Source organism: Festucalex cinctus, chromosome 17, assembly GCF_051991245.1.
Source record: "Festucalex cinctus isolate MCC-2025b chromosome 17, RoL_Fcin_1.0, whole genome shotgun sequence".
Taxonomy (NCBI): Eukaryota; Metazoa; Chordata; class Actinopteri; order Syngnathiformes; family Syngnathidae; genus Festucalex; species Festucalex cinctus.
In genome coordinates, this window is record NC_135427.1 from 14,989,611 (window position 1) to 15,002,774 (window position 13,164).

Sequence of the window (13,164 nt, forward strand, 5' to 3'; positions counted from 1 at the left end):
GGATGAAAAGGGCCCAACGGTAAAGGTTAGAACAACGGGAGGTCATCTTGTGCGTCGCCTGCTTACAGGCAGCCATATTAGGATGCAAAGTGCCTGCGAGATGAGATGCGGTTCATCAAAAGTGATATTACAAATGCTGCATTTTGTGTCCTCGCTCAATGTGTGGATCTTCAACTCGGTTTGACTAATTAACATGGCCACTTCAGCGTGCTCGGAACGAGCGAGGAAATGAAACGGACCTCCCAACAATGGCGTTATCGCCTAATATTTGCACAACACAACAAGTGGCACAGAATCTTGGACGGGAATGAATCGGAGAGGAGAACTGGTGGAGGACACTAAAGTGGGAATCCATGGCCGCCTCCAGACTGCGGGGGAAGCATTTTATGCAGAGTGATTGGCAATGTGTTCGCAAGCACCAGTCTCAATGTATTGCCGGAATAAAAAGGGCAGTGATACAGCGTCATTCTGTAAGTGCCGTTTACACAGGACAGCAAATCCGGAAACAATCACAAACTTTAAGCTTTAATGGGTAGCATAAAACGAGCTTCCGAAAAAAAATTGGATAAGACTGGGGCTATGGAATATTTTTTGCATTTTTTGTCTACCGACTGTTTGCATAAAAACAGATTTTGCAAAATACAAGTAAAAAAATATGCATGTGAGGTGCAGGTATTGTTTTTGTCCACTTCGTGTCTACCCTCCTCACATTGTACACTGTAGTAGTATATGTGACACTGAATGTGTGTGGCTTTAAAAGGCGGGGCCCAGCCTGGTGAATGACGTGAAAGTCGGTGTGTAGAACGGGCAGAGTAAAAAAGGGGCAAATGAAATGACACAAATGCCATTTTAGAGGGCACAGTTAATTAACCCGTTACTTAAACACAATAGATAATCAGTAGCCCTCAAATGATCTCATTTACATTATCTGTCCTTGTATTAAAAAAAAAAAAAAAGAAAATGGGTGAGAATAAGTCACTGCAAGCTGAATTTAAGCACGTCATAAATGTACCATTAAGTGTCCTCAAAGACATTTCCGTCATAAAAATACATTTTATTATTTAACATTGATGAGCCGCTCTTGTTAACGTCCAGTGACAAACTAATGAAGACAGACCGCACGCCGGAGATAAGGCACAACATTCAAAGAGAGAACAAATGAAATGTACTTTTATTTTGGACACTGTGCGGAAGTCGGATTAAAGTCATGAAAATTGAGCAAAGTATTTATACGATGCACGCATCGCTGCCAGACATCGCCAATTATCTAATGAGTCGGAGATCTGACATATGCAAGTAGATAAGACCAAAAAAAAAAAAAAACGATCAGAGTGCCCCAAATGCAGCACAGGCGCACACAAGTAGATCAGCACTCAAACTACTGTCTACTGCAGAGATCAAAAACACTCCGACTGAGACTGAGTGAGAGCAAAACTTTGCATTTAAATGAATGTCTGAGAGGGGAAAGTGTTGTGAGTGAGAGTTTGAATGAGAGTGTTTTCCTGTGAGAGTGAGTGCGTTTGTATGTGTGAGAATGTGGAACACAGACTGTCAAGATTATTATGGTGAATAAAAACAAACAAAACTACCACTATGAAAAAAAAAAAGAAATCATTAAATGAAAATTATTTTAAAACTAACTGAAAATACATCTTATATTTATAAAACTAGCTACATAAATATAGCAAAAACGTCCTTTGTTTTTATCTTTTTATGCATATATAAGAAGCATTCAGTGTTCATTTGAGGTATATTTAATATCATATTGTACATCTGAACAAAAGAAGGTCAAACTTGACTTTATTTTACAATACTTAATGACCTTTTTCTTTTGCATGAAAAAACTAAGTAAAACTAACAACTTGGGTTAAAAAAAAAAGTGAAATTAAATCTAATAGAGACAAGTCAAACCAAAATCAAAATGAACTAGAATGAACCCCCCCAAACAATTATAACCCTGCCGAGATTATGCGTGTGAGAAAAACAGAATGTGTCAGAACGTGTGAGAATGTGCGTGTGTGAATGCGTGCGTCACAATCGACTTACAATGTGAGGGGAGTCTCGGCCCATGGAGATGACGGTCCTGTTCACGGTCCGAAGCAGCTTCTCCATGATGATCTGCACATGCCACTGGGTGGGACCCTGCACACATATGACCAACACGTGAGCACAAAACGTGATTGCATTTTTTATTTAAATTTATTTGAATTACTGTATTTTCACAACTATAAGGGGCACCTAAAAGCCTTCAAATTTTTCAAAAGCTGACCATGCGCCTTATAATCCAGTGTGCCTTATATGTGGATCAATATTGAGCCGCAACAGGTGTCGCTGTCGGTGACCCTGCACGATTGGTGACGCGAATGAGCAGAAGATCCCTACGGCAACCCCACTAGAACAAAATACCTTTATATGCCTGCGTGATAGTGTGTGTTCGTAAAAACACGATACATCATTGAAAAGAAAAATCTTACATTCTTGATGCATTATAAAGAAACTACTTTAATTCTACAGGTTTTAAAGACGAACGTTTTACTTTTACCCCATTACATTCCTAGTGAGTCTTTATTGTTATAATTTTAGTCTGCAGTATTTTTATTGTCTTTAGAATATTTAAAATATGTCATTCATTGAAGGTGCGCCTTATAATGTGGAACGCCTTATAGTCGTGAAAATCTTAAAAAAATATTTTTTATTTAACAGCAGCATGCCAGTCATCAGCTAGATCTAGTAGTCAGTCTACATCATTTTTAATTTTAATATACTTTCATTACAATTAAAAAAAATAAAAAAAAAATATTTTTGCTTTCATGTTAAACACCAGATAGAGTAAGCAAAAAAAAGTTTATATTTTGGTTCACTGGAACAGATTAATGTAATTTCCATTGATTTCAATGGTGAACGATGATTTGGGATTTGAGTATTATGAATGAATTATCACCACTGAACAGACGTTTTTGTAAGTGTAAAGTAATCAAACAGTACAGTAAACAAGCGCTGCCAAGATACAGTAAACAGTTCATGAAAGCCCCGCTCCCCCAGTGCGTGGAGCGCCCGAACGCGAGCGTTCCTCACCACGTCCTTTCTGTAGAGCACCTCCAGGATGTCGCTGAGCAGCTGGCAGCAAGCCTTGGGCTCCCCGCGCCTCTCCAGGTGGAACTTCAGCTGCTCCGTCATCAGCGGCAGGAGGATCTCGCGGCAATCTGCGGGGACACGCACAAAACTGTGGCGAATGGCGGCGAGCGTGGGCGGCGGCGTGACGCGGCATACGCCGCCAACAGACGGGTGCCGCTCTCTAATGGATTCCTCCTCCAAGCTCGGGGATTAAATGCAAACAATGCGTTTGCCTGACAAATTGGACAGATTGGAAACATGACAACAGGTGTCACACCCCCAACCTTGCATTGTAGAATTGTTTACACACAAGCTGTTTGATAGAAAGGCTTTTACGTGATGTGTGAAAGAGGCTACCCCCAAAGACGGAAAATTCCAATGTCAACACAGACTAGAAGCAGTAATGCCGACTTTTACAAGTAACAAAGTGGCTTTAACACTATCGACAAAAAGACAAAACTGTAGTGTGGATTTGTTTACGAGGGAATTTTCATTTATTGATCTATTTAAATTTCCACGATAAAAAAATAGGAACTCCCTACATTTTTTATAAAAAAAAAACAAAAATAAATCAAGAAATTATGTTGAAATTTTAGAAAACTATTCACAGTATAGAAATCATTTAATAAAAATAAAGAAATTATGTTGAAATTTTAGAAAACTTGATTTACAGTATAGAAATCCTTTTTTTTTTTAAAATGGAATCAACAAATTGTGTTGAAATTTTAGAAAGCTTTACAGTATATAAATCATTTTTTATAAAAAAATAAAATAAATCAAGAAATTATGTTGAAATTTTAGAAAACTTTATTTACAGTATTGAAATCTTTAAGGACCAATTTGCTTTCTTTTTAATTTATATTATTATTATTAGTTGTTGTTTTTTTAGCTTCACACATGCTAATGACCCTGGAAGCTTACAATTTTTGTTATAATTTTTTAAACAAATCTCTGAATATAGTTTAAAAGATGTTTTTTTTTTTTCTATTTTACTGCGAAATGAAATATTGGTAATCAGCCTCCTTGACGACTAATAATCTGTATTGCATCGGCCTTGAAAGAAACATATCGGTCTATTACTAGTGTTTACTATTTTTATGACAGTGTTGCTGCGGTAACGATTCAATTAAATGGAAAACGGAACCCTCACCGATGGCCTTTTAGCGACCTGCCCGCAGACAGGTGTTTCGACCTATTCCATTACTGCACCTGGAGTGCGTTTCGTACCGTGATGGGTGAAGAGATCACTGTGGACGATGTCGATCAGGCAGTCCAGCTTCTGCTTCACCAGGCGACCCGGGGGAACCTTTAGGATGAACTCCGTGAACAGCTTGCTGTGGAAACGAGGAGAGGAGAAAGGACGTCAGGAGCTGCTCGACCGAACTCCAATGGCCAGCAATCAACCCAAATTCAATCCAAAGCAAATGGTCAAAATGGGACTAACCTTGATCTATAAATTATGGTGACCATTTTTATTTCTTAGTATGCTGTAACAGGCGTTTTACACAAAATGGGTTTGTTTGTTTTTTTTAATTTATTTTTTCCCCCGTGTCAAACGAGCTCGCCTTATATTAAACCATTCGATAGCCTCAAGTAGCAAACATCCTCATGTGCACGTGCCACCTAAACCAAGCAGTGGGACTCTCGTGATGTTAGAGGAGCGAGAGAAAAAAGGCGCTGGCGGGGGATGAAAAGTCACCGGCTCGCCCCCGAGGCTTCAATTTGGTGAGCTCTCAGCTCAGGTTGGCCGTTAACGACAGGAGCAGCTGATGCCAGCCTTGGTTGGAGCCGGCCATTTGCGCTCACATGAAATGAAAAGAGAAATTTTTCCCTAAATTGTTCTTGCTCTCAACACAATCCTGGCGTGGTTAGGACAAGACTTGCCGTGAGCCTGTTTGCAGTACAAGCATATTAAAATTGTCAAGCAGAACAGATGGGACTGGATCATTAAACGATGACACTATTGGCTAAGGGAGAAACAAAACATTGACATTTTGGAATATATCATATTGCATATATCCTTTGTGTTATTGAATCGAGTTCTATTTTTCAGATTTTTTTGTTTAACTAATGGATTTTTTGTGTTTATTAAAATGTTTCGTTATTTTATAGTTAATTTAATATTTGTATGTTGTGACTGATGTATATCTATTATAATGCTGTCCTTGTTTATCCAAAAAGTAGTTCTTTTCAAATATTGTGCATTTGGTTTGTGTGTTTACAATTTTTTGTCTGTAATCAACATGTTTTCTAATTCTTTACATATTTTTAAATGTCTATTTTCTTGACAAATTTCAACTTAATACTTGCAATAGTAAAATGCATTTAGTATTTTTACTGATATATATATATATATATATATATATATATATATATATATATATATATATATATATATATATATATATATATATATATAATATATAAAATATGTTTGTTTTCCCCTTATTTTTCCCCCCAAAATTTTCAAGACATATATTACATTCTATACACCCCCACCGCCACCCCTCCCAAAAAAAGGGGTATTTTTCATTGTAAAACTTGTAGTGTTGTTCCCGAACCGATACTGGTATCAATACTGAATTAAAACAGTGTTATCTATATCGGTGACTACTCACAAGTAACATGCCGATACCATTAATTCCAACACTAATATAGGATTTTGGATGCAGCATCTTGTCTCTTGCTCATGCACGACATTCACTGATATGTGACATGCTCACTGCATACTGATCTAAGATATCCTATTGGCCCTTGAATGCTCTGAACCAATGGCAGGACAGCTTTTTCATGTTGAGGGAAAAAAAACCTTAGGTATCGGTATGGTATCGGCCGATACTGTAAAGCTGGGTATAGGAATCGGTATCGGGGGCCAAAAAAAGGTATCGGAACAACACTAAAACTTTGTATTTCTATTTTTTTTCCTATTCTTTCTTGCAATATTTATGTATATATGTATCGAATATTTTCATGTTTTCTAATATTTATTCATATACTCAAAAATTGTTTCTTTGAAATGACTTTTCATAGCGTTGTCTTCTGAAGCATTCCTCAAAGTGTTGTGCACAGTCACCAGCAGCTTATGCAATACGGCATCACCACCTCTAACTTTTAAACAATGAACGATTTTTTGTTAAACGTGTGTTGACCTACTGTCTTGATATATTTGGAGAGCAGGTGGTCAGACTCCAAATTTGGTGTTTTATTTACAAAGAGCTGGCTGCTGATTGACTGGAGTATTTATTTCCCATGTCTGTGACTTCGGACCAAATATTTGCAGAGTTTAACAAAGCTTTATTGGCTCAAGATGTGCTGTCGGCACATTGGAGTCGAAGGAAACTAAATGGTGCAGAGAGCTGGAAAGCGTGACGGCCGACTGAATCCTTGGGCTACTTTGATAACAAAATGGTGGACGAGGCTAAAGTATTTGTTCCTTACCTTAGTTCTTTTGGATCAAACACCAGCTTGACATCATTGACAATAGTGGGAATGTACTTGAGTGCAGCACCCTGGACACCAAAACAAAAAGTCTGAATCAAAAACGTCTGTTTTGTGTCACTTTAAAGAAAAAGCCATCATGGGGACAGAATTTCAATCGACATTCGAATTCAATTCACACGTGTTGGCTATATTCAAGCTTATCTGACTCGGCAGCCCGTTTAGGTAGCAAACTGAATGAAATGCGGTTTGCACCTCATTTTGCAATGGCTACCACATTAGCTAGACGAAAGTCCACAGGAGTGACAAAATTCTTTCTAATTTGCTTGATCATGGCCAACATTAACCCGGCAGCAGTTCTGTTTTTCATTTAGCGACAGAAAGGGAAATATTGCGCAGCCAATTACACAGGCGCCTCCCCGTTGAGGCGTCTGATAAGGTTGAGCTTGGTTCCACCTGCCGATTGTATTATCTCCAAAGCACAGATGCGGTTTTGGTGTGCAACTGCGAGAGTCAAGGACTACAAAATGTCAAGACACATACACACAAAATAGATGGTGAGATAAATACCTTGAGGAGCAGCTAAAGGGTAGAAAGCCAAGAAGGAGCACCAGTTCACAGGACAGTCAAGGTTGAGGAGGAAGAAATAACACCGAGACCCAAGAAACAAACAAATAGTATGTGGTGATGAAAGACACATCTGGGAAGATCTGGACTGCACATACTGTTAAGCCCACCAATGTGTCTTACGTCTCAATACTTTGCCCATTTTGTTTAGAGGATTAACTGCAGTTTGGCAGATCTTCATAATAGTGGCTTTAAACGGTCTAATTCCACTCCCAGTTAAAGTTAAACTTCACTTTAACGTTTACTAGCTTAACACATAATGGGAAACATCATTGACGGGCTGACATAAGCATCTACAGTATTTAATAGACTATAGTAGTGTGCCGCTTTTCTAAAGCAAAATATTCGCCCAAGCTCTCAAATTTGATAACTTGCCTTAAAAATAGCTAATGAATAACTCAGCTTAAAAACGGTTCGCCTTATATGGCATACCAGGCTTGTTATGTGCAGTCCTGACATTAAGACCACATAGAAAAGAAAGTATAAGAAAGGGTGACAAAGGATGAAGAAACAGTCTCATGAGAAGAAGGAATCCCAACATTGTATTGTCTTCAATCTATTCGCGTGTGCCAAGTATCCCGCCTGTACCTTCACCATGCCCGTATTCTCAGAGTTGCTGTTCATCATGTGGTTGAAGGAAGTGAAGAGGTGCCTCAGAGACTCCATAAAGTCGGCCTCGCCTTTGTTCTCATAAAGCCTGCCAAGGGGGAGCACAGCAAACAGTTAGCTTCCAGAGCTACACTCATCTCAGAATAGGAAGAGAGAATTTAGTAGCGTACTGAGTTTTTCGCTTTTTTTTTTGGTCTCATATTTTGTGTTATTTCCTAATATTTGTTGCAATAATTTGGTATTTTTCCATTTACTGTACAGATTCAAACAGTTATGTTTATTTTTACCTGTTAAATATTTCAGTATTTTTGTAGACTAGATTTATCCATCCATCCATTTTCTTAACCGCTTATCCTCACAAGGGTCGCAGGGGTGCTGGAGCCTATCCCAGCTGGCTTCGGGCAGTAGGCGGGGTACACCCTGAACTGGTCACCAGCCAATTGAAGTTGAACAGTCGAACAACCATCCACACTCACAAGCACACCGAGGGACAATTCAGAGCGTCCAATTCACCTTCCATGCACGTCTTTGGAATGTGGGAGGAGACCGGAGTACCCGGAGAAGACCCCATGCAGGCACGGGGAGAACATGCAAACTCCACCCAGGAAGGCCGAAGCTCGGACTCGATCTTGCGTCCTCAGCACTGGGAGTCGGACATGCAAACCACTCATCCCACCATGCCGCTCCAGACTAGCTTTATTTTATTTTATAATGTGTATTTTTCATCAATATATTTGAGTTTTTTGGCCTATATTGTGTTCTTTTATAATATTTTCATTAATTAATTTATTTCTTTTTACAAAGTGTGTAACATTTATCTGTTTTTTTAAACATTTGAGAAGCTTATCTTAATTTTTGTATCAAATTTTTTGTTGTACTAATATTTGTAAATGTATTTTCCATTGTATACAGCAGGGGTGTCAAACTCATGTTAGCTCAGGGGCCGCATGAAGGAAAATATATTACAAAGTGGGCCGCATCGGTAAAATAACTGTATATAACTTAAAAACGATTGCCGTCACTAATACGCTGATTTTCTCTATTTGTGTGCCAGCCCTAAATTACGGAGCTCAACTGTCATCATATTGTTCTAGAAAAAAATAAAAATGCAAATGGAACCCGGCAACACTGAGTCCTGGATGTGTTAAATCTACCTGTTTTGCATATATATATATATTGTTCCCAGAAAGTATTGCGTGACGCAGTTAATGACGTTATAAGGACGCTAATCCTTGTCATATCTATTTGTGTTACCAGTAATTGAATTTGTGTCGTATTTAACATGTTTCTCGGTCTATGATTAAGAAAAATAATAATAATAATAATTAAACAAACCGTAACTTTAAGTTGTGTGTAACATCATGACATCAGGACGATTCCCCCGCACAAGTTGCATTGCTCATCTGAGGACTGCTTGTGAAGTTACAAATTTTATATATTTGGACTGTGGCCGACTGTAGTCCGACATTACAAATTATTATTTATTTATTTTTTACTTTACAAAATCATCTCGCGGGCCGGATTAAACCACATTGCGGGCCGGATTAAACCACATTGCGGGCCTGATCCGGCCCGCGGGCCTTATGTTTGACATCCTGGGTATACAGTGTTTGAAAAACACTGCAACAAATATTGAAAGATAATGAAAATATTAGATCAAAATATAATATAGGTTTGCTTTTTTTTTTCTTTCGAACATGTATATAACAGTAATTAAAAAACAAAACAAAACAGACAAATTATAAAAGTACATGTGGGATGACAACATATCAAAACATATTTTGTCATGTACTTTTAACCACTTTTTTTTATTAATATACATGTTCGAAATCAATAAATAAAAAATGCAAACCTATATTATAATATTTTGATCTATTATTTGCATTCTTTTTCAATATCTGTTGCAGTGTTTTTCAAACACTATGTAGTCATAAAAAAAGCCTATTCTTTGTATATTAGCATATTGTAGCCTAAAATTTCTAGTCTACATACTGTATGCATTCTACCAGCGAGATCTTGGAAACGTCAACATAAGGCAACATTCTGCACACTCCAGTATGGTCATTGTAATAAAAAGGAGAGCCATCATCCTGGTTATGGTTATCACGTACTGGTTGAAGAGGACCCGTGAGCGCACGATGAACTTGAAAATGTACTCCAGGGCCTTCATGGCCTTCAGCAGCTGCTCCGTCAGCTTCTCGGCATTGTCCACGTAGTTCTTTAGAACCTTGGTCAGCTTCCTGCCCGAAACGCACGCAGTACATCATCGGTACGTCACAGAGGACGGACAGCGTCGTTCGCTTGTGATGACAAAACCAACTCACGTGTAGGCCAACGTGGCGCTGAAATGCTTGCGGATGTATGTCTCCAGGACCGGGTTGAAGTGCTGGAATTTGCGATCAGCGATGAGCCCAATAATGAACACCTGAGCAAAGGAGAAGAAGAAGACAAAAAAAACTGTTTAGGCAGCAAACTAATCAGGCCTGAATTACATGCATTGATTGGCAATGTCAGATATTTAAACTCAAATTCTACATGAGCGACATTCAAAATTGTTACATGTAATGTTCTTACCCATCTCATTGCGAAAATTTGCTCACTCACCAAGGCGTCAAAGACCAGCGTGTCAAAGGTGTCGCTGTCCGAGTTCTCCATCATGATGTTGAAGAGGGCGTCCAGAGTATCTTGCAGGAACTGAAAGGACAAACTCCAATTTGAAAATATCATTTGAAACCCTAATGCTGGCTTGAAAGCCTAATTTGAAATCCTAACACATGATTCTAGCATGTGTTTATTCACACTTCCGTGACTCATATCCAATAACTAAAACAAAGCCAACTTTCTTTGCTTCTTTTTCTTTTTGACTGAGTGCGAATCCATCTGGTGACACATAAACATGATGAATCACATCAGGGCCCGGCGTGTTTATCTGTCATACGGATGCAGACAAGTGAGATGTATCAGCCAGCCTTGCTGAAATGTTTACTAATATGGAAAGCGCCGCTAACACCAGCAAACACACACACTCACATACACACAGAAGGCGCTAATAATCATCATCTGTCTGCCCAGACGCACACATACACACACGTTTTTCGGTGGAACCTAATTAACAATTACTCCCCAAAAATATACCTAGTATTATATATACCTGTGTATTTTTGTGCTCCATCTGTAACATTCATTTGAAATCCCTGCATTAGTTTAAAACTCTAATCCAGGAAGGGGGGTTTAGGACATAATCACCCCCACACGTGAAGAAAAGCCCAGATCTGTAAATTGAGAAGTAGTTTGTTTGTTTAAATCCTGTATTTAAAAAGTGCATTTTCCTGAGTGAAACCGGCAGACTGCGCCTTTAATTTTTCACAAGGCATGTTTTGGCCCTTCTATGTTTAAAATCCACACCAATCATCAGATGAAGGGGCACGCGATATGCTTGTGAAGTGAGTCAATATGTGGAGGAGCTCAATGTGTGCGTGCATTAGCAAGTGCCTCAATATTAAGTATTAGAGATTGTAGGTTGTTTGTTTATAAGCATTGCTGTAATGTAAAATTGCATAATATTGTCTTATTTTTTAATATGAGCTCATTTTTACAATATTGTGACCTTTTATGTCTTGCCAACCTCCCCACAATATCGTGATAATTATCGTATTGTGACCTTCATATCGTGATAATATCGTATGGTGATGTTTGGATATCGTAACATCCCTACTAAGTGGAAAGAAACCATACTTTGAAGACGTAAAACTAGCCTAAAATAGTATTTGGAAACCCTGAGGCTTATTTTACCTTAACATTGAAACCTGAGGCTTGACTTTGAAACCTTTATTTGAAAGCCGATCCCAGATTTGAAACCCTACTTAGAAATCCCAAACCTGTCTTTTAACCCAACTTTACCTTGAAATACAAATGTCATGTAGTTTTACACAGAGCGCCTCCAATCACGTCAATGCTGTGCTAATATGTTGGTGCTTGTAACTCCACCCCTGCAACATTTAAATTAAATTAAATACCCCTTTCACATTCTATACCTAATAACTTGCTTCTTGCCCTATTTGGCATTTACTGCACAGTCCTGACCTTGACCACCTCGCCGCCCTCCACCTTCATGAGCTGTCGGAGGTTCTGTTGCAGCAGGCTGGTGTTGGAGCGCCACTTCAGCAAGCCCAGTAGGTCCACTGGGAAAACAAACCAATAAAAACAGATTACCCATGTGCACGCACACGAGGTACCATCGTCTGAAGGCCTGCGGGGGGAGAGAGACAGAGAGAGGCACGATCTCATTGGCCGGATGGAGCCCATCCATGTGAACTCAAGTGAACACAAACAGTACTTTACACTGAATTACACTTACTTATTATGATTCCCTGTTGTAGTCACACACACTGCGTTTTATGCTTTGTGGTTGCCGCTGGATAGTAAAAATGATGGTAGGTCAGGCAGCAAGAAGGGAGGAAGTTAAGTGGATAGGAGGAAGTTAAGATGGATGGAAGGAAGTCAGAAAGGTATTTGTAGATATAAGTTTAGGTCAAATGAAATACCAAATGATTCTCTCATAAAGGCTGATACTTAAATGGTCTAACGGAAAAGAAATGTGATGAAATTAGAGGAGTGTAGCTGCTTTTCGCAGTCATGAAAGTCAACAAAGGCTCTCGAACAAAAGAAAACAAGAACTTGGGCACAAAAAGGTGACACTGTCACGGCGCAACTGAAATGGAAAATGCTCCACATTAACATGTGAATATTTACTTAACCACACTGGTTCATTTTGAACGAGCACACAACACGCAAAGAGCCGCAAAGGCCGTGACCTTTTTTTTTAAACATGTTTCTATTGTTAGTAATGGGGCGAGGAACACAAGGAACATTTTAAAAAAAGTGTTTTAATGAGCTCCTTAATGTTCTAAAAGTCTGGAGAACGGGTAAAACTATTTGGGGAAAAAATGATCTACAGTATATCGTGGATTTTCATCATGTGTGGGTCAGGTACATATTCATTTTTAACAAATGTGATTTTTCTACAGGGTAGAAAAGTAGGACTCAGTTTCCTCTCATCCACACACAAGGATTTGTAATGTTGCTCACCATTCTGCGTGAGCTTGGTGGAGCAGACCAAGGTGGCGATCTGAAAGGAGTCCTTGCTGACGGTGCAATTTCCCAGGTTGTGGGTGCTCTTGCCTGTGCTGGAATAGCCCTTCTCTTCCAGTTCCAGCTTGGTGGCGGGCAGGTTCAAGTACAAGGATGAGTCCTCCAGACGCTTGGCCTCGGCCTGAAAAGTTTGTCGAGAAGAAAATTCACTCAATTTCTCCAAGTGGGCCACTGTAATATGAATGTCCTTCAGCATCCTTTCCCAAACACAAAAATTATTGGGAA

At 39.0% G+C, this 13,164-nt stretch overlaps 1 protein-coding gene across 2 annotated transcripts in view; it reads right to left on the bottom strand.

Annotated features, from left to right (window-relative positions):
• The window catches only part of dock1 (dedicator of cytokinesis 1), a 95,899-nt gene that overhangs the window by 63,410 nt on the left and 19,325 nt on the right, over nucleotides 1–13,164 (bottom strand). For both annotated transcript variants that reach the window (XR_013279450.1, XM_077502521.1), the window contains exons 18-27: nucleotides 12,877–13,060; nucleotides 11,872–11,969; nucleotides 10,393–10,482; nucleotides 10,113–10,213; nucleotides 9,900–10,028; nucleotides 7,768–7,876; nucleotides 6,553–6,623; nucleotides 4,342–4,448; nucleotides 3,076–3,203; nucleotides 2,047–2,142 (exon numbers count right to left, since the gene is read on the bottom strand). Coding sequence is in view for 1 of the 2 variants with exons in the window: in XM_077502521.1 (XP_077358647.1) it covers nucleotides 2,047–2,142; nucleotides 3,076–3,203; nucleotides 4,342–4,448; nucleotides 6,553–6,623; nucleotides 7,768–7,876; nucleotides 9,900–10,028; nucleotides 10,113–10,213; nucleotides 10,393–10,482; nucleotides 11,872–11,969; nucleotides 12,877–13,060 (1,113 nt within the window). In the remaining variant the exon portion in view is untranslated. The remainder of the gene's footprint in view (nucleotides 1–2,046; nucleotides 2,143–3,075; nucleotides 3,204–4,341; nucleotides 4,449–6,552; nucleotides 6,624–7,767; nucleotides 7,877–9,899; nucleotides 10,029–10,112; nucleotides 10,214–10,392; nucleotides 10,483–11,871; nucleotides 11,970–12,876; nucleotides 13,061–13,164) is intronic.